A 20,869-nucleotide genomic window follows, 5' to 3' on the forward strand; every position below is an offset into this window, starting at 1 on the left:
TGCGATAATCCCCGGTTCAGGCATCCCCGATAGGGAGATATCAAGGGCCTCCTGGAGGCCGGGAGAAGGAGGAAACCCTTGGCCCAGCGCTGGGTCTTTTGGGAAGGAAAAAGTAGACAAGGGTTCCAGAAAAAAGGCAAAAGTCTCCTTTACTCACCCCTGAGGTGGCCCTGGTGTTCGATGTGTTCGCCAGCAATGGAAAGATCCTTGGGTCTCCAGCAGGTTCTGGAAGGGGGAGTTCAGCTGGGGGAAGGAGGGAAGGAAGGAGAAAGGGAGAAAGAGAGGCCAAACTCTACCATCATCCTGGGTTTTGGCACCAGAAATCTAAGGTCAGCCGAGAGAAAGGATGAGGAGACCCAAAGTCAGGCAAGCAAGCTTCATTGAGCTGCTTGGCTGCTCTGCCAGTTAGAGGAGGCGACTCCGCTTACAGACTATAGCAGGGTTTTATAGGGCCAGAACCAGGTCGGGGCTGGGGAGCTGAGTTGGGGGTGCAGGAGAACTGGGTCGGGGTGGGGGAGCTGAGCTGGGGGTGCTAGTGTCTTGTCCGCATCCTGGAGATGTTTTTTGCCAGCTTTGTTATGCGAGGTGAACAGACACGTTAACTGCATCCTGTAACTGTCTGGACAGTTACTGGAGGAGACGGTGAAGTGGGGGTTTGTCTTTTGCCATGGGGTAGCTGTGTGGAGAGCACAAGGGACTGTATTGTAAGGCCTGTGGGAGGGGAAGGGAATGCTCTGGTCAGGGTGATCCTAACAGAAGAGTATTATTCTAAACACCTAGCTCATAAATCACTTACAAGTATATAAAACAACCACAAAGAACCTCTCTACCAAGATTTTACTCACACATCTTACATTTCAGTGCCTTTCACCTTTCATGGACAAGTATATCAGTGATGCACACCTAATAGAAGAGAATTTCTCATATCTCTGATGCAGCAACAACTGACCATGTGTTTTCACATCAGCACTAGAAATGAAGACACAGCATGAACTGATTTGAGGATTAAAAGACATCAATATTTGCTTTTCAAAAATTTAACATTTTTCAATGCAAAAAAGTGTATTTTGAATGTAATGATAACTCTACAAACACTCAGTCTCATCCTCCTTTTAAACTTGAATAAGAATGAATGATCTATTTCAAGTCGAGATGTCTCTGTAGACCCAACACACAGATTCACTGTCATTTCCGAACGTGTCCGTGCTCTATTCCTCTCTTCTCCAAATCCTCCAATGTGTACTTAAATTGAATTTTGCTTATTTTTTCCATTTACTGTATTTGCAAAATATCTTTTAGTATGAACTCTGATGTTTTCTAAGCTATCATTTTTCAACAAATGTTATTCCACAGTTATGATATTTGTTGGGTTTCTCTACAAATTCTCTGGAAGTTTAAGCAACTGTTGCAAGTCTTCCAACTAGTATAAAATATAATTGTAACTTTTTCTTTTCAGAAGAAATACTCTTGTGTGCTCTGGAGACTTATATTTCATGAAAGGTCTTTCAATAGTAATTAAATTTATAACTTTGTTACGTCCAAACTGATGTAAAGTAGGATGCAAGCAGATACTAAAGGCTATGCCTATTTTTATATTTATTTTTTTCTCAAGTATGAATGCTTTCATGTACAGTCAGGTGTGAGAACTGGGTGAAGGCTTTGCCACACTTTTCACACTTGTAGGGTTTCTCTCCAGTATGAATTCTCTTATGTACAATAAGGTTTGAGGACTGGGTAAAGTTCTTTCCACATTCTTCACATTTGTAGGGTTTCTCTCCAGTATGGGTTTTCTTATGTTTGGTAATATCTGAGAACCACATAAAGACTCTGCCACATTCTTCACATTTGTAGGGTTTCTCTCCAGTATGAATTCTCTTATGTACAATAAGGTTGGACGACTGGGTAAAGTTCTTTCCACATTCATCACATTTGTAGGGTTTCTCTCCAGTATGGGTTTTTTTATGCTTAGTGAGGTCTGATAACTGCTTAAAGATGTTGCCACATTCTTCACACGTGTAGGGTTTTTCTTCAGAATGAGTTCTCTTGTGATTAGAAAGGCTTGAGCAAGTTCTGAAGACTTTCCCACATTCTTCACACTGGTAGGGTTTCTCTCCGGTGTGAATCCTCCTGTGTTCACTGAGGTGTGAGGACTGCGTATAGGCTTTCCCACATTCTTCACATTTGTATGGTTTCTCACCAGTGTGAATTCTCTTATGTTTAGTAAGGTCTGAGAACCATTTGAAGATGCTGTCACATTCCTCACATTTGAAAGGTTTCCCTCCGATCTCATTTCTCTGATGTTTGGAAGGATGTGGGCTGTGGTTAAAACCTTTGTACCATGTTTCACATTTGGAGAGCTTCTCTCCAGCAAGAATCAGCTGTTGATTAGAAAGGCTTGAGCAAGATATAAAGACACTGCTGCACTCTTCATATTTACAGGGTTTTTCCTCAGTACCACGTTCATGTTCAGTAAGGTGGGAGTACTGGTTAAATACTTTGCCAAATTCTTCACATTTGTAATGTTCCCCTCCAGCGTAAATTCTATTTTTAGTAAGGACTGAGCAAGTTTTAAAAACTTTGTCACATTCTTGACATCTGTAAGGTTTCTCTCCAGTGTCAATGTTCTCATGTTCAGTAAAGTGTGAACACTGGATAAAGGTTTTGCCACATTCTCCACATTTTTGGAATTTTTTTCCAGTGTGAATTTTCTGATGTTCAGTTAGGAATGAGAACATTTGAAAGGATCTGCCACATTCTTGACATTTGAAAGGTTTCTCTCCAGTATTACTTATATTATGTCTATGCAAATTTGAAAAGTTATTAAAGATTTTAACATATTTACTACATTGAAAGATTTTGCTATGGGTAGTTGATGAACATTGGTTAAGTTCATTATAATCTTTTTGCGACTTACACTCATCTAAACTTTCCCAGTCTTTCCTTAAATGTAAATTATCAAGGCCACAATTTCCATAACCTCTCAGTATTGGTTTTGGGAATGCATCTTGTATGCCCTGCTCTGGCAAAAGGTCTTGGGTAACATGAGAAGACATAGCTGAAAAAAAAAAAAAAAAGTTATCCCACTTACTAGACACAGATGAATATATTTTATGATTCTAATCTGTAAAATAATGCCAAATACATTAGCAAAATGGCATAAAAAATACCACAGGCCCTAATTTCTGTATAAACATATAAATGTAACAATACCTAGTGAGAAAATGCATCTGAACTCTAAAAACCACTTCAGAGTTTGCAGCACTCCAGGTGAGCACAATGCTAGGAGTCACATAAAAAGAAAAAAAGTGTGTTACATTTACCCCCCATAGCCCCTGCTCCTCCGCAGTACAGCACAATGCCTTTGAGGGTACATCCTCAACTCCTGGCTTCTCCTTCAAAAGAGAAAGAAAGTACTGGCGCAAGTATTTTTACTTTTGGCCTTCTGAAGCTTTGGCAAAGACTGATTTCTGCCCCCATGACAGAGGGCTGAGAGAAATGGTGGTACTCTGAGTGACAGGTTGGGTCTGCTGAGACCGAAAGGAAATACCTGTGGCAGCAGCAGGAAGGCTGCAGTAGCAGCACCAGGCAACAGGTGTATTGGGTGATTACAGGGCACTGTGAAGAAACCTGACAAACTCTCTTTAACTGAAAAATACACACACAATCCCACACAAGACACATCTGCAGAACAGGCTTAAGAGGCCTCTAGAATCCGGCCCAATTTGTTTTAGACTACCCCAGGAGAAAGCCACATTATAAAGGTTGTGGCAGGAGGCTTTTTGTTAATGCCTGAATCTCAATCAAAGATTACATGTACAAAGTATTAGGGTCACATGGCGCAATCAAAGAAATAAAAAAAAGTTCAGAAATCAACCCTAAAACAATGGAGATGTACAAATTAACTGAAAAAATAAAATTACCATTTGAATAATGCTCAATGAGTAAAAATGGGAAAACAGCAAACTAAGTAAAATTAGGAAAATGAGGATATCAATAAAAGATATAAAGGATGAAAAACAGACTGAGAAACAGGTATGAAAGGAAATAATTACTGAGAAATTCTCAAAAGTAAGAAAAAAATTAAAAAAGAAGCTCAACACATCAACTAGTATAAACAAAAGGGACATAAGACACATTATAACCACAGTTTCCAAAGTCAAAGGAGAAAATAACCCTGAAAGCAGCAAGTGAAAAGCAAGGTGTATGCTCTTAGGAGATTACCAGTGAATTTGTCCACAGAAACCTTGAGGCCAGGCTGGGCACAGTGGTTCACACTTGTAATCTCAGCACTTTGGGAGGCTGAGGCGGGCAGATCGCTTGAGCCCAGGAGTTCGAGACAAGCCTGAGTAGCATGGTGAAATCCCATCTCTACAAAAAATACAAAAAAGTTAGCTGTGTATGCTATTGCGCTTCCCAGCTACTCAGAAGGCTGGGGTGGGAGAATCACCTGAGCCTGGAAAGTTGAGGCCGCAGTGAGCCATGATCACACCACTGCACTCCAATTTGAGTGACAGAGTAAATCCCTGTCTCAAAAAAAGTACAAGCTGAAGCAAGAAGGGAACTGGATGAGATAGTCTAACTGCTGAACACAAAACTTCCAAGCAAGAATAATATAACCAGTGTCCTAGAAAATAATAAAAAATAAAGACTCTATAACATAACCAAGGGCTACACTACCACTACACACGTCCAACAAGAAACGGTAAAAGGAGTCCTTTCCATTGAAAATAATGCAATGCTAGAAAATAATATATAATCATATCAAAATAAATATACAGAAAAGATATGCATACACAGAAAAATAAAATTCTGTGGTACTATAATGATGGTACAGAAATCACTTTTAATTATTATCTAAAATTTGAAAGATGAAAGTAGAAAAATAATCATAAATATCTGTTAATGGATATATAACATTAAATGATTTAGTGACATCAGTAACAAAGTTGAGGGCAGATTTAATAAGAAAGAAGTTTTGTATACAACTAAGGTTAAGTATTTACCAGTGTAAAATATCTTGCTGTAACTTTAAGATGTTTTATATACTTTCCATGGTAGCTACAAAGAAAATGTCTATAAGACACACAAAAGAAAATTTAAAAAGGAGTCAAAGCTTATTACACAAAGTAGAAGACACAAAAAAGAAAGGGAGAAAGAAAAAGCTACAAGAATCAAGTAAAAAACTTACAATGGCTAAAGTACATCTTTTCATTTCAGTAAATTGTTTATTTAGGAACTAAACTACTCAATCAAAAGGCATATGCTAAATAATTTAAAACCAAACCAAGATCAAATTATAGCTGACCTACAAGAAATTCACCTGAGACCTAATGACAAAAAGAGACTGAAAGTGGCAAGATGGAAATAGACATTTTATGCAAATGTTAATGAAATGAGAGAAGAGGTTACAATTATATTATGCAAAATACATCTTAAGTCAAAAAATGTCATACTTTATAAAACATACTTTAAGTCAGAGCTCACAAAAAACAAGAACATAAAACAATAATAGAAGGGAGAATGAACTGGGAACCTATGACAAATGTGAGTGCATATTTGTATATATATTTGGGTATTGAAGTAACTTCCTATTATATTGCTATTTCTTGCTTCAATTTTGCAAGTTCTTTATAAACAAATAATTATAGCATTGAAGCAAGAAACAGACAGCAATATAATAGTGGCATACTTCTAGAACCCACTTTCAGTAATGAATAATAAAGCAAGACTTAATAATTGTAGAGAGGACCTGAAAGCACTACAAAACAATTCCACCTCACAGATATAGATACAACACTCCACACAACACAGCAGGAGACACACTCTTCCCAAGAGCTCAGAAAACATTCTCCAGGACAGGCCACCTGTTAAACAAACAAGTAAGTCTTACCAAATTTCAAAAAACTGAAGTCTTCTGCATTACTATATATGACCAAAATGAAATGAAACTGGAAATAACAAAGAAAAACAAAAAAATTCACAAATATATGGAAATTAAACAACACATTTGAGCATGCTCTTGTTCAAGGGTTGAAATACTCAATATTGCAAAGATGTTCACGCTGTCCAATGCAATCTACAAACTCCATGCAATCTCTTTCAAATTTCAAATCCTCTTTTTGCAGAAATAAAAGCAACAACCTAAAAATCCTAAGACATCTCAAGGGACTGTAAAGCACCCAACAATTTTCAAACAGAGGAACAATGTTGGAGGTATCACACTGTCTGACTTCAAAACACATTATGAGGCAACCATAATTAAAACAGTTTGGTATTGGTATAAAGGCAGACAAATAGTACAATAAAACAGAATGTAGCACAGATTTAAAAATAAAACACAGAAAAATAAAACTGTAAAACAAATAGCTAAAATATGGGATTTATTGAACACCATGATCTAAACCAATATATTCATGAAAGAAGTCTTACAAAAAATACATAGCAGAAAAGCAGTAGAGGCATTATTCGAAGAAAAAACGGCTGTTAACTTTCCAAATTTCAGTATGATAAAAATGTTACTAACCAAGAACACCTGATCTAGAATAATTTCACTTCAAAAGAACAAGGGAAAAATAAAGACTTTCCAAAATAAATAAATAGATGAGGGTGTTCACTGCCACTAGTATAGTTCTATAAGAAATGCTACAGGCTGGGTAGGCATGGTGGCTCATGCCCATAATACCAGCTTTGGGTGGGCCAAGGTAGGAGGATTGCCTGAGATCAGGAGTTAGGAATTAGCCTGGTCAACATAGCAAGACCCAATCTCTACAAAATACAGAAAAAATACTGAAAAGACTTCATTGTGTTAAAAAAGACAATGATGCTAGACCATTATAAAACCATATGAAAATATAAAACTCTGTTAAAGGTATATAAGCAGATATATAATATAATACTTTACTATCATAATGATGGTGTAAAAAACTCAAAATTCTGCCATAATATCTGAAAAAATATCTGCATAAATCTTTGCTACCAGATACAAAATATATAATAATTTGTTACATTAACAGCACACTGGAGGGTGTTACAGTTTCTGTATTTAATGAAGTTGTGAGATTAAAATCTATATTTATAACTTTAAGGTGTTTGATGTACTCTCCATTTTTCAAGGCGATCACGAAGAAAATACCTATACAAGGTCTGCAAAACACAATGAGAAAAGAATGAAAGCATGTCCACACAAAATCAACAAATGATGAAGACAGTCAAAGAGGAAATGAGGGATAACATATCTATAAGAAACAGAAAACAGTAACAGTCAAGATAGTGATAGTAACTTCATTTCCTTCAGAAATTATTTTAAATATAAATTAACCTACTTATTTAACAGAAATAAAATAGCTGAATTAAGAACAATATGCTAGCTACAAAAGACTCCAGCTTTAAATAGAAAAATAGGCTGAAAGTAAGAATAAAAAAAAATTCCATGCAATTAGTAACCACAGTCAGGTGGGGTGGTTATCATTATAAGACACAATACACTTTAAGTCAAAACTGTCACAGGATATAAAGATTAATAGCATGTAATGGCAAAATGTGTCCATTAACCAGGAACCTGTAACTGTTTATCTGTCTATATTTATATCTAACATCAGGGCTCCCAGATACATAAAGCAAATATGGAGAGAAGTGAAGGAAGACGTACACAGAAATACAATAATTATCAACTCCAAGATCCCATTTTCAACACAGAATAGGAAATTACACAGAAGATAAGGCCAGGTGGGGTGGCTCACACCTGTCATCCCAGCACCTTGGGAGGCTGAGGCGGGCGGATCATGAGGTCAGGAAATGGAGACCATCCTGGCTAACACGGTGAAACCCCGTCTCTACTACAAATACCAAAAAAAAAAAAAAATTAGCCGGGTATGGTGGCGGGCGTCTGTAGTCCCAGCCACTCGGGAGGCTGAGGCAGGAGCATGGCGTGAACCCGAGAGGCGGAGCTTGCAGTGAGCTGACATCGCGTCACGGCAATCCAGCCTGGGTGACAGAGTGAGACTCTGACACACACACACACACACACAAAGAAAATTACACAGAAGATCAACTTAACAGATACGTATAGAACGCTCCAGTCAGAAAAAGTATAATATACAATATTCTCAAATACACAAAGTGCATTCTGTTACAACAAATAACTCTTAAAGATGAAAGTCCCATGACGTGTTTTCTAACCAAAATGTAATAAAACTAGAAATCGAGGCGGAGCAAGATGGCCGAATAGGAACAGCTCCAGTCTCCAACTCCCAGCGCGAGCGACACAGAAGACCGGGGATTTCTGCATTTTCCACTGAGGTACTGGGGTCATCTCACTAGGGAGTGCCGGACAATCAGTGCTGGTCAGCTGCTGCAGCCTGACCAGCGAGAGCTGAAGCAGGGCGAGGCATTGCCTCACCTGGGAAGCGCCAAGGGGGAAGGGAATCCCTTTTCCTAGCCAGGCGAACTGAGACACACAACACCTGGAAAATCGGGTAATTCCCACCCCAATACTGTGCTTTAAGCAAACGGGCACACCAGGAGATTATACCCACACCTGGCCGGGAGGGTCCCACGGCCACGGAGCCTCCCTCATTGCTAGCACAGCAGTCTGCGATCTAACCCCAAGGCAGTGGTGAGGCTGGGGGAGGGGCGCCCGCCATTGCTGAGGCTTAAGTAGGTAAACAAAGCCGCTGGGAAGCTCGAACTGGGTGGAGCTCACAGCAGCTCAAGGAAACCTGCCTGTCTCTGTAGACTCCACCTCTGGGGACAGGGCACAGCTGAAAAACAACAGGGGAAGCAGCAGAGGCCTGTGCAGACCCAAAAGACTCTGTCTGACAGCTTTGAAGAGAGCAGTGGATCTCCCAACATGGAGGTTGAGATCTGAGAACGGACAGACTGCCTGCTCAAACGGGTCCCTGACCCCTAAGTAGCCTAACTGGGAGACATCCCCCACCAGGGGCAGTCTGACACCCCAAACCTCACAGGGTGGAGTACACCCCTGAGAGGAAGCTTCCTAAGTAAGAATCAGACAGGTACACTCGCTGTTCAGCAATATTCTATCTTCTGCAACCTCTGCTGCTGATACCCAGGCAAACAGGGTCTGGAGTGGACCTCAAGCAATCTCCAACAGACCTATAGCTGAGGGTCCTGACTATTAGAAGGAAAACTATCAAACAGGAAGAACACCTATACCAAAACCCCATCAGTACGTCACCATCATCAAAGACCAGAGGCAGATAAAACCACAAAGATGGGGAAGAAGCAGGGCAGAAAAACTGGAAATTCAAAAAATAAGAGTGCATCTCCCCCTGCAAAGGAGCGCAGCTCATTGCCAGCAACGGATCAAAGCTGGTCAGAGAATGACTTTGACGAGATGAGAGAAGAAGGCTTCAGTCCATCAAACTTCTCAGAGCTAAAGGAGGAATTACGTACCCAGAGCAAAGAAACTAAAAATCTTGAAAAAAGAGTGGAAGAATTGATAGCTAGACTAATTAATGCAGAGAAGGTCATAAACGAAATGACAGAGATGAAAACCATGACACGAGAAATATGTGACAAATCCACAAGCTTCAGTAACCGACTCGATCAACTGGAAGAAAGAGTATCAGCGATTGAGGATCAAATGAATGAAATGAAGCGAGAAGAGAAACCAAAAGAAAAAAGAAGAAAAAGAAATGAACAAAGCCTGCAAGAAGTATGGGATTATGTAAAAAGACCAAATCTACGTCTGATTGGGGTGCCTGAAAGTGAGGGGGAAAATGGAACCAAGTTGGAAAACACTCTTCAGGATATCATCCAGGAGAACTTCTCCAACCTAGTAGGGCAGGCCAACATTCAAATTCAGGAAATACAGAGACCACCACAAAGATACTCCTCGAGAAGAGCAACTCCAAGACACATAATTGTCAGATTCACCAAAGTTGAAATGAAGGAAAAAATCTTAAGGGCAGCCAGAGAGAAAGGTCGGGTTACCCACAAAGGGAAGCCCATCAGACTAACAGCAGACCTCTCGGCAGAAACTCTACAAGCCAGAAGAGAGTGGGGGCCAATATTCAACATTCTTAAAGAAAAGAATTTTCAACCCAGAATTTCATATCCAGCCAAACTAAGTTTCATCAGTGAAGGACAAATAAAATCCTTTACAGATAAGCAAATGCTTAGAGATTTTGTCACCACCAGGCCTGCCTTACAAGAGACCCTGAAGGAAGCCTAAACATGGAAAGGAACAACCGGTACCAGCCATTGCAAAAACATGCCAAAATGTAAAGACCATCGAGGCTAGGAAGAAACGGCATCAACTAACGAGCAAAATAACCAGTTAATATCATAATGGCAGAATCAAGTTCACACATAACAATATTAACCTTAAATGTTAATGGACTAAATGCTCCAATTAAAAGACACAGACTGGCAAACTGGATAAAGAGTCAAGACCCATCAGTCTGCTGTATTCAGGAGACCCATCTCACATGCAGAGACATACATAGGCTCAAAATAAAGGGATGGAGGAAGATCTACCAAGCAAATGGGGAACAAAAAAAAAGCAGGGGTTGCAATCCTAGTCTCTGATAAAATAGACTTTAAACCATCAAAGATCAAAAGAGACAAAGAAGGCCATTACATAATGGTAAAGGGATCAATTCAACAGGAAGAGCGAACTATCCTAAATATATATGCACCCAATACAGGAGCACCCAAATTCATAAAGTCCGTAGAGACTTATAAAGAGACTTAGACTCCCATACAATAATAATGGGAGACTTCAACACTCCATTGTCAACATTAGATCAACGAGACAGAAAGTTAACAAGGATATCCAGGAATTGAACTCATCTCTGCACCAAGCGGACCTAATAGACATCTATAGAACTCTCCACCCCAAATCAACAGAATATACATTCTTCTCAGCACCACATCTCACTTATTCCAAAATTGACCACATAATTGGAAGTTAAAGCACTCCTTAGCAAATGTAAAAGAACAGAAACTATAACAAACTGTCTCTCAGACCACAATGCAATCAAACTAGAACTCAGGACTAAGAAACTCAATCAAAACTGCTCAACTACATGGAAACTGAACAACCTGCTCCTGAATGACTACTGGGTACATAACGAAATGAAGGCAGAAATAAAGATGTTCTTTGAAACCAATGAGAACAAAGATACAACATACCAGAATCTCTGGGACACATTTAAAGCAGTGTGTAGAGGGAAATTTATAGCACTAAATGCCCACAAAAGAAAGCTGGAAAGATCTAAAATTGACACTCTAACATCACAATTAAAAGAACTGGAGAAGCAAGAGCAAACACATTCAAAAGCTAGCAGAAGGCAAGAAATAACTAAGATCAGAGCAGAACTGAAGGAGATAGAGACACAAAAAACCCTCCAAAAAATCAATGAATCCAGGAGTTGGTTTTTGAAAAAATCAACAAAATTGACAGACCGCTAGCAAGACTAATAAAGAAGAAAAGAGAGAAGAATCAAATAGATGCAATAAAAAATGATAAAGGGGATATCACCACGGACCCCACAGAAATACAAACTACCATCAGAGAATACTATAAACACCTCTACGCAAATCAACTAGAAAATCTAGAAGAAATGGATAATTTCCTGGACACTTACACTCTTCCAAGACTAAACCAGGAAGAAGTTGAATCCCTGAATAGACCAATAGCAGGCTCTGAAATTGAGACAATAATTAATAGCCTACCCACCAAAAAAAGTCCAGGACCAGATGGATTCACAGCTGAATTCTACCAGAGGTACAAGGAGGAGCTGGTACCATTCCTTCTGAAACTATTCCAATCAATAGAAAAAGAGGGAATCCTCCCTAACTCATTTTATGAGGCCAACATCATCCTGATACCAAAGCCTGGCAGAGATACAACAAAAAAAGAGAGTTTTAGACCAATATCCTTGATGAACATCGATGCAAAAATCCTCAATAAAATGCTGTCAAACCGAATCCAGCAGCACATCAAAAAGCTTATCCACCATGATCAAGTGGGCTTCATCCCTGGGATGCAAGGCTGGTTCAACATTCGCAAATCAATAAACGTAATCCAGCATATAAACAGAACCAAAGACAAGAACCACATGATTATCTCAATAGATGCAGAAAAGGCTTTTGACAAAATTCAACAGCCCTTCATGCTAAAAACGCTCAATAAATTCGGTATTGATGGAACGTACCTCAAAATAATAAGAGCTATTTATGACAAACCCACAGCCAATATCATACTGAATGGGCAAAAACTGGAAAAATTCCCTTTGAAAACTGGCACAAGACAGGGATGCCCTCTCTCACTGCTCCTATTCAACATAGTGTTGGAAGTTCTGGCTAGGGCAATCAGACAAGAGAAAGAAATAAAGGGTATCCAGTTAGGAAAAGAAGAAGTCAAATTGTCCCTGTTTGCAGATGACATGATTGTATATTTAGAAAACCCCATTGTCTCAGCCCAAAATCTCCTTAAGCTGATAAGCAACTTCAGCAGTCTCAGGATACAAAATTAATGTGCAAAAATCACAAGCATTCTTATACACCAGTAACAGACAAACAGAGAGCCAAATCATGAATGAACTTCCATTCACAATTGCTTCAAAGAGAATAAAATACCTAGGAATCCAACTTACAAGGGATGTAAAGGACCTCTTCAAGGAGAACTACAAACCACTGCTCAGTGAAATAAAAGAGGACACTAACAAATGGAAGAACATACCATGCTCATGGATAGGAAGAATCAATATTGTGAAAATGGCCATACTGCCCAAGGTTATTTATAGATTCAATGCCATCCCCATCAAGCTACCAATGAGTTTCTTCACAGAATTGGAAAAAACGGCTTTAAAGTTCATATGGAACCAAAAAAGAGCCCGCATTGCCAAGACAATCCTAAGTCAAAAGAACAAAGCTGGAGGCATCACGCTACCTGACTTCAAACTATACTACAAGGCTACAGTAACCAAAACAGCATGGTACTGGTACCAAAACAGAGATATAGACCAATGGAACAGAACAGAGTCCTCAGAAATAATACCACACATCTACAGCCATCTGATCTTTGACAAACCTGAGAGAAATAAGAAATGGGGAAAGGACTCCCTATTTAATAAATGGTGCTGGGAAAATTGGCTAGCCATAAGTAGAAAGCTGAAACTGGATCCTTTCCTTACTCCTTATACAAAAATTAATTCAAGATGGATTAGAGACTTAAATGTTAGACCTAATACCATAAAAACTCTAGAAGAAAATCTAGGTAGTACCATTCAGGACATAGGCATGGGCAAAGACTTCATGTCTAAAACACCAAAAGCAATGGCAGCAAAAGCCAAAATTGACAAATGGGATCTGATTAGACTAAAGAGCTTCTGCACAGCAAAAGAAACTACCATCAGAGTGAACAGGCAACCTACAGAATGGGAGAAAATTTTTGCAATCTACTCATCTGACAAAGGGCTAATATCCAGAATCTACAAAGAACTCAAACAAATATACAAGAAAAAAACAAACAACCCCATCAAAAAGTGGGCAAAGGATATGAACAGACATTTCTCAAAAGAAGACATTCATACAGCCAACAGACACATGAAAAAATGCTCATCATCACTCGCCATCAGAGAAATGCAAATCAAAACCACAATGAGATACCATCTCACACCAGTTAGAACGGCAATCATTAAAAAGTCAGGAAACAACAGGTGTTGGAGAGGATGTGGAGAAATAGGAACACTTTTACACTGTTGGTGGGATTGTAAACTAGTTCAACCATTGTGGAAAACAGTATGGCAATTCCTCAAGGATCTAGAACTAGATGTACCATATGACCCAGCCATCCCACTACTGGGTATATACCCAAAGGATTATAAATCATGCTGCTATAAAGACACATGCACACATATGTTTATTGCAGCACTATTCACAATAGCAAAGTCTTGGAATTAACCCAAATGTCCATCTGTGACAGACTGGATTAAGAAAATGTGGCACACCTGTAATCCCAGCACTTTGGGAGGCCGAGACGGGCGGATCACGAGGTCAGGAGATCGAGACCGTCCTGGCTAACACGGTGAAACCCCGTCTCTACTAAAAATACAAAAAATTAGCCGGGCGAGGTGCCGAGCGCCTGTGGTCCCAGCTACTCGGGAGGCTGAGGCAGGAGAATGGCGTGAACCCGGGAGGCGGAGCTTGCAGTGAGCTGAGATCTGGCCACTGCACTCTAGCCTGGGCGACAGAGCAAGACTCCGTCTCAAAAAAAAAAAAAAAAAAAAAAAAAAGAAAATGTGGCACATATACACCATGGAATATTATGCAGCCATAAAAAAGGATGAGTTTGCGTCGTTTGTAGGGACATGGATGCAGCTGGAAACCATCATTCTTAGCAAACTATCACAAGAACAGAAAACCAAACACCGCATGTTCTCACTCATAGGTGGGAACTGAACAATGAGATCACTCGGACTCGGGAAGGGGAACATCACACATTGGGGCCTATCATGGGGAGGGGGGAGGGGGGAGGGATTGCATTGGGAGTTATACCTGATATAAATGACGAATTGATGGGTACTGACTGAGTTGATGGGTGCAGCACACCAACATGACACAAGTATACATATGTAACAAACCTGCACGTTATACACATGTACCCAGAACTTAAAGTATAAAAAAAAAAAAAAAAAAACTAGAAATCAAAAGCAAAAGTAATACTGGCAATGCCAAAAATGTATGGAAATTAAACACCCTTGAACATACACATTCTTGCTCAATGGTTAATTTAGTTTTTTTAAAGATGTCAATAATGGCCACACTAACGTACACATTCAATGTAATCTCTATCAAATTCCCAATGGTACTTTTTGATTTTTTAATCCTCAAATTAGTTTAAGAACAATAACTAGTTGAAATTCTTTAAAAAGAACAAAGGGGCATTACACTTTCTGATTTTAAAACATATAAAAAGCTACGAAAATAAAAACAATGTGGTACTGACACAAAGACAGATAACTAAATGATGACACAAAGCAGAGAGCCCAGAAATAAACCCTTGTGGATAAAATCAAATAATTTTCCATAAGGTATCCATGACCACACAATGGAGAAGAGTCCTTTCAACAAATGATGTTAAAAACTAGATATCTACATGGAAAAATGAAGTGATATCTTTTCCTTGCACCACATACAAAAAGTATTTTAAATGAAATACTTAGACATAGAAATAGAATAAAACTCTTAGAAGAAAATATAGGAGAGCAAATGCATAAGCAACAAAAGAAGAACAGAAAAACTGAATTACATCAAACTTCACACTTTCTGCAAATCAAAGAAAATAATGAGTGAAGTGAAAATGCCACCTAGGAAATGGGTAAAAACACTTGGAAATCACACATTTGATAGGACTTAATATTCAGAGTATATAAGGAACTTTTACAACTCAACAACAAAAATTAAATAACTTGATTTAAAAATAGATGAAGGACTAACTGAAATCTCTTCAAAAAGATATGGAAACGCCCAATAAGCACCTGAATGAATGCTCAAATTACTAATTTGTAGAGAAATGCAAAACAAAATGACAATTAAGCTATTTCCTCACAGGTATTAGAATGGTCACTGTAAAAAAAAAAAATTCCCACTTCTGTGTATATAATAACTGAAGGGAATAAAAGCAGCAGCTTGAAGAATTATCTGCTCCCTCATGTTCACTGCAGCATTATTCACAATTGTCAAGATATAAAGACAAGCTAAACGTGTGTGGATGCTGAATGGATAAAGAAAATGTGATACAAATAGACAACAGAATATTAGCCATAAAAAAGGAATGAAATCCTGTTATTCAACAACATGGACGACCCTGAAGGACATGATGCTAAATAAACTCAGCCAGGTCCCAAGACAGAGACTGCACGTTCCCCCTCAGATGTGGAATCTGTCATGGCTGAACTCACAGGAGCAAAGGACGATGGCAGTTGCCAGGGCCTGGAGTTGGGGAAAATGAGCTGTTGTTCAAAAGGTACAAACTTTCAGTTGTAAGATGAGTAAGTTTGGGGAATCTAATGAGTAGCTTTATGAATACTATTAATAATGTTTTGTATGCTTAAAATTTGCCAACAGTAGATATTAACTGTTCTCACTACAAGAAAAGGTAATTATGTGAAGTGATAGATTTGTTCCTTAATGTGATTACACTAATTATTTCACAATGTATACACATATCAAATTATTACATTGTACACAATATATACACAGTTATTTCTAAAATAATCTGTTACACATATGCCCATATAGACACACCTGTATATATATGTGTGTGTGTATATATATGAAGAAAATATGATTTAAATAGACAACAGAATATTACTCCAGCATAAAAAGTGAATCCTATCATTTCAAAAGGATGTTGATATATGATATATACACACATATATGATATATACACACACATATATACATACATACACATACACGTACATACATATGAATGACAAAGTCCTGATAAGCCTCATACTAAAAAAGAAGAAATTATAAAATGATAATATTATTAACTATTACAGTTGGGAGTTAGGGAATATAGAGTTTAAATGACCAACCTCAGTTCACACTAAAAAAAAATAAATAAAGTTTTGTGTAAAACAACATTAGATCATCTCATATTTGGGCAGATGCCTAGTGTTTGGAGAAAACTGCTGAGTATACATTTCTGTAGACTCCCATTTGAAACCTCTGTAGGATACGAAATCATAAAGCTGAAAGCATACAACATCTGTTTATGGGACTTCTGGGATTTCTGAACCAAACACCATCACCACGCCTCTTGCACACTTCAGACATGATGCAAAAACGAAATCAAAAAACATTTAACAGAGTTCCTCAAAAATAGGCAGGTACATGCATGTCCCCAGAAGCAGTGGCAGAGCAAGACATGAGACCACACAGGCCCTTACTCGTCAGGAGGCGGACTCTGATTTTTACTGTAACTTTTATAAAGGAAGATCACTAAACAGGAAGCGGAGTCTGTAGAAAATTTAAGAGAATGAGACAGAAGGCGCTCCTAGCGGACAGCAAGAGAAAGACACCCAGGCTCTCAGAAACCATCTCCACTAGAGCAGAGCTTCCCAAACCACATTTTAAGCTCTGGCTCTGGCTTCCTCCTTGACCTCTGGACCTCTCACCTGGGTTACCTGCTTCATTCACGCCCACCCACCTGGATGTCCGTCTACTGCCTCCTGTCTCTTCACATTCCAGGGCTCTTTTCTTTGCTCCAGGCAGGTGATCAGGCCTGGCTTAGAGACAGTGAGACCTGTTTTATTAGAAAAAAGTGACATTACTCTTGCTGAAATTCTCCAATTACCAACTGTGTACTGTGTTTAGCAGAGTGAACATTATAGAAGATTCTAGAAAATTAATCCAAAAATTATGCTTCCTGACATAACCTTTAGAATATTCAGTAAGTATTGTAAATCTGTGGGTTCTTTTTCACCACTTAGTACTGCTGAAATAAAACACTGGTGGTGGAAATTTGACTTTAAGGTGTGGGCAACAATATTTCATGCCACTGAATTTCTGGAATCATCAATAGAGTGAAAGATACAAATCAGTTAAAAAATAAAGGAAGGTGTATGTCAAAACGAACCACATTTTGAAGATTTTTTTTTAACATCAACAATTCCCCACGTTTTTCTTAAAAGCAGGGATCTGAAACTCATTCATGCAATGCAGAAACTCACAAAAAACATTCTGCAAAGAAACGAAAGGAACTCTTTAGGGCATATGAGGAATTACGTATTGAAGTTATCCTCACCAATGGAGAACAAGTTTCTGTAGTTCTCCAACATCACATCCCGGTACAAATTCTGCTGAGCAGGGTCCAGGCATTTCCACTCCTCCAGGGAGAATTCTATGGCCACATCCCTGAACGTCAACAGTGTCTGAAGAAGAAACAACAACAGCAAATACTTACCAAGTGGCTTTGGGCAGAGTTCTTAACTTGATTCAAGGTGAAATCAGCGAGTGAAGAGAGCTGGGTCTAACTTATACCAGTGACTGGAATTATAAAATAAGGTAATTTTTAGCACAAGAATATTCTCTAACTCTCAGGAAAGAGAATTGCCTAAGATCCACATAAGCAGTGTACATACAATACTTTTCTGGATGACGAATTATAAAATTAAGGGCATCAACAAAGGCACGTCCATTTTTGAGTGCTACATTTACGTCACATGAATAAGGTGTGTATATTTCTCAGGTGGAAAAGTCATGGTGAGTTAGAAGCTGTCTCTCCAATTTTAATGTGTCCAATAAACTAGAGCTCTTGTGCAGATTTTGCTTCAGGAAATCGGAGTCAAGCCTGAGTTTCCGAATTTCTAATGCGCTCACCAGTGATGCCAGTCCTTTGGGCCCAAGGACAATATTTTGTCAAAATCCTGTAAGTGGCAGAGCATGGGTTTATCCCAGTTTTTCTGAACCACAAAGAGACATCAGATTCTTCATCTTCTAAAGCAACGCATATGCAAAAAGAATCTAAGAAGCAAAGACCTTTCAGATTAAATGTGATTATTTAGGCACACTAATTAGTAAATCTCCTCTAGGTACTTAAAGAGAAAAAAGTAAACTCTACAATGGAAAAGTCTGTCAGAGAGCTCTTTCACCAACTGAATAAAACTAATATCAACTGTAACAGGACAGATTTTTATCATGTGCCAATGCACAGAGAAGGACATATTACTGGTGTGATATTGGCCAAAAGGTCAATTATAACCTGAATCGAATCATACTGAAACTTACTGTTATGCAAAGTTCAAGTGACAAATAAATATCTCCTGTGTTCTGACAAATAAATATCTCCCAGGTATTGCGGGATCTGGCCAATAGCCTGCAACGCAACGGGGCTCTTTCTTTGTTCCCAAGCGGATCGGCAGGTTGAGAAGTAAAAGACACACACAAGATAGTGAAAGCTGGGTCCAGGGGGGGTCACCACCCTCTGGTCCTGCGATGCTGCCAATGCACTGGATATACTAGCATTTGTTATTAAGTTTAGTGAGGGCGGGGGTAGGTTAGTGAGGGATTTAGGGTCGTTTGATTATGAGGTGAGATGGTCACATGGGAATGAAGTAATTCTTTAACATAACATTGTTATGCAGAAGTACAGTATACAGAGATAAGAATTTACAATATAGTGTGTGTGCATCAGCAATTTCTAACAGAGCCTTAAAACACAGTCTATCCATAACCTATGATTAGCAAGATATTAAACAGCAGTAATAATGGCAGCAAAAGCTGGTTACGAACAATCAATGGAAGCAGGATGTGAAACAAGACAAACGGTTAGACCACAGATTCTCAGAAGGGAGTATGCCTTAACCCTAAAGAGACCTAGAAGAGCTGTGGCAAGATAAGGGTGTTTATGGCCCTATCTTATCCATGTGGACAGGCGCCCCGCCATGTGTCCCTTTATAGGCTCTCCACGAGGGTCGCATTCCATTCCCAGAGCTATGAACTTCTGCTTTTCTGGGATACGAATCTTGGTGATGTGACACCTCTCTGACTGCACATCTGTTCATAGGCTCTCTGCAGGAGGAAGCACATCACATGCTGTTGGCTCATTCTGGCAGCCCAACCCAGCATTGTCTTTACACAATCCTGCATGCAATTTTGTATTTACAACAATTAGGAGCATTTCATCTTTTATTCTGTAGCAGTAGTTTCAGGGGGTCTCCCCACACCCAGGTTCTGACAAATACCTCCCAGGTCCTGACAAATAAATATCTCCTATGTTCTGACAAATATCTCCCAGGTTCTGACAAATATCTCCCAGGTTCTGTAATCTCTTCTTTTGTCTTGAGAGGGCGTCTCACTCTGTAGCCCAGGCTGGAGTGCAGTGGTGTGATCTCAGCTCACTGCTACTTCTGCCTCCCTGGTTCAGGCAATTCTCGTCTCTCAGCCTCCAGAGTAGCTGGAACTATCCACACGTGCCACCATGCTTGGCTAATTTTTGTATTTTTTCAGTAGAGATGGGGTTTCACCATGTTGGCCAGGCTGGTCTTGAACTCCTGGTCTCAAGTGGAGGCCTAGGCGTGAGATTAACGTGGGATTATAGGCGTGAGTCACTGCACCCAGCAGTAATCTCTAATAGTGTATTAAAATAGTCTTTCTTTAACATTCTAAAAAGCAAGTGTCTTTTCATTTTTCTCTTTTCCAGAATGCTCTGAGTTATTCTGGGCAATAAATGTCATCGAGTTTAAATGTTTATTTTCTTAGTCCTGTTCTGCATGCAGCTTAATGGAGCATCCAGATGAAACCTAAACAGTGCACGTTTCCCTTCTTTGCTGACATCCAAAAACCGCACCCCATCCTCGAGAGGAATCCTGGGTATCCACACGTTCAGTGCCACGAAGTGAACGTTTTTAATACTGCAGGTCATAAAGTCATGGTGAGAATTCTTCATGGCATATAAGAAGTCAAGGTGAAGATAAGAGAGAGACGGCTTTGGTATGCAGAAGAAGATGTTCAGAGACCCTTCATTATTATAAGAAAAAAAAAGCAGCTGAAACAAACTTACTATGGAGAAACACCACAAGCAGAGAAGTAAAGGTTTCCAAATTCTAAACACATGACATTTCAGGAGCAGAAGTGGACACAACCCCTGACCTGAGATGCATTTACCTGAGCACCAGCCATTTCTTTCTCCTTCTCCTGCTTCTCTGGGATTTCCTCTTAGGAAAGATCTCTGGACAAATCACACCTGCATCATGAGAATATGCCTTTAACGGTGTGAGCACAACCCCTCACCTGTGACCACCACACCCATCAACAGAAAGACCTAGAAATACAGAAAAAGTCCACGCTTTTCTGTTCTTTATAAAAGAGAGTCAGCAACAGTAAACTT

The 20,869-nt window shown here is 39.2% G+C and overlaps 1 protein-coding gene across 6 annotated transcripts in view; it reads right to left on the bottom strand.

Annotated features, from left to right (window-relative positions):
• Positions 1–20,869, bottom strand: part of ZNF195 (zinc finger protein 195) — a 44,582-nt gene that overhangs the window by 14,845 nt on the left and 8,868 nt on the right. The window contains exons 2-6 of one of the 6 annotated variants that reach the window (XM_030917966.1): positions 20,647–20,725; positions 17,786–17,912; positions 17,189–17,284; positions 4,222–4,368; positions 2,915–3,055 (exon numbers count right to left, since the gene is read on the bottom strand). In XM_030917966.1, coding sequence (XP_030773826.1) covers positions 2,915–3,055; positions 4,222–4,368; positions 17,189–17,284; positions 17,786–17,912; positions 20,647–20,661 — 526 coding nt within the window. In that variant the 5' untranslated portion in view covers positions 20,662–20,725. Of the gene's footprint in view, positions 1–363; positions 3,056–4,221; positions 4,369–17,188; positions 17,285–17,785; positions 17,913–20,646; positions 20,726–20,869 lie in introns of those variants that run through there. The other 5 variants (XM_030917963.1, XM_030917967.1, XM_030917964.1 and 2 more) reach the window with 5 other exon arrangements.

The sequence above is a fragment of the Rhinopithecus roxellana genome, chromosome 15 (genome assembly GCF_007565055.1).
Source record: "Rhinopithecus roxellana isolate Shanxi Qingling chromosome 15, ASM756505v1, whole genome shotgun sequence".
Lineage (NCBI taxonomy): Eukaryota > Metazoa > Chordata > Mammalia > Primates > Cercopithecidae > Rhinopithecus > Rhinopithecus roxellana.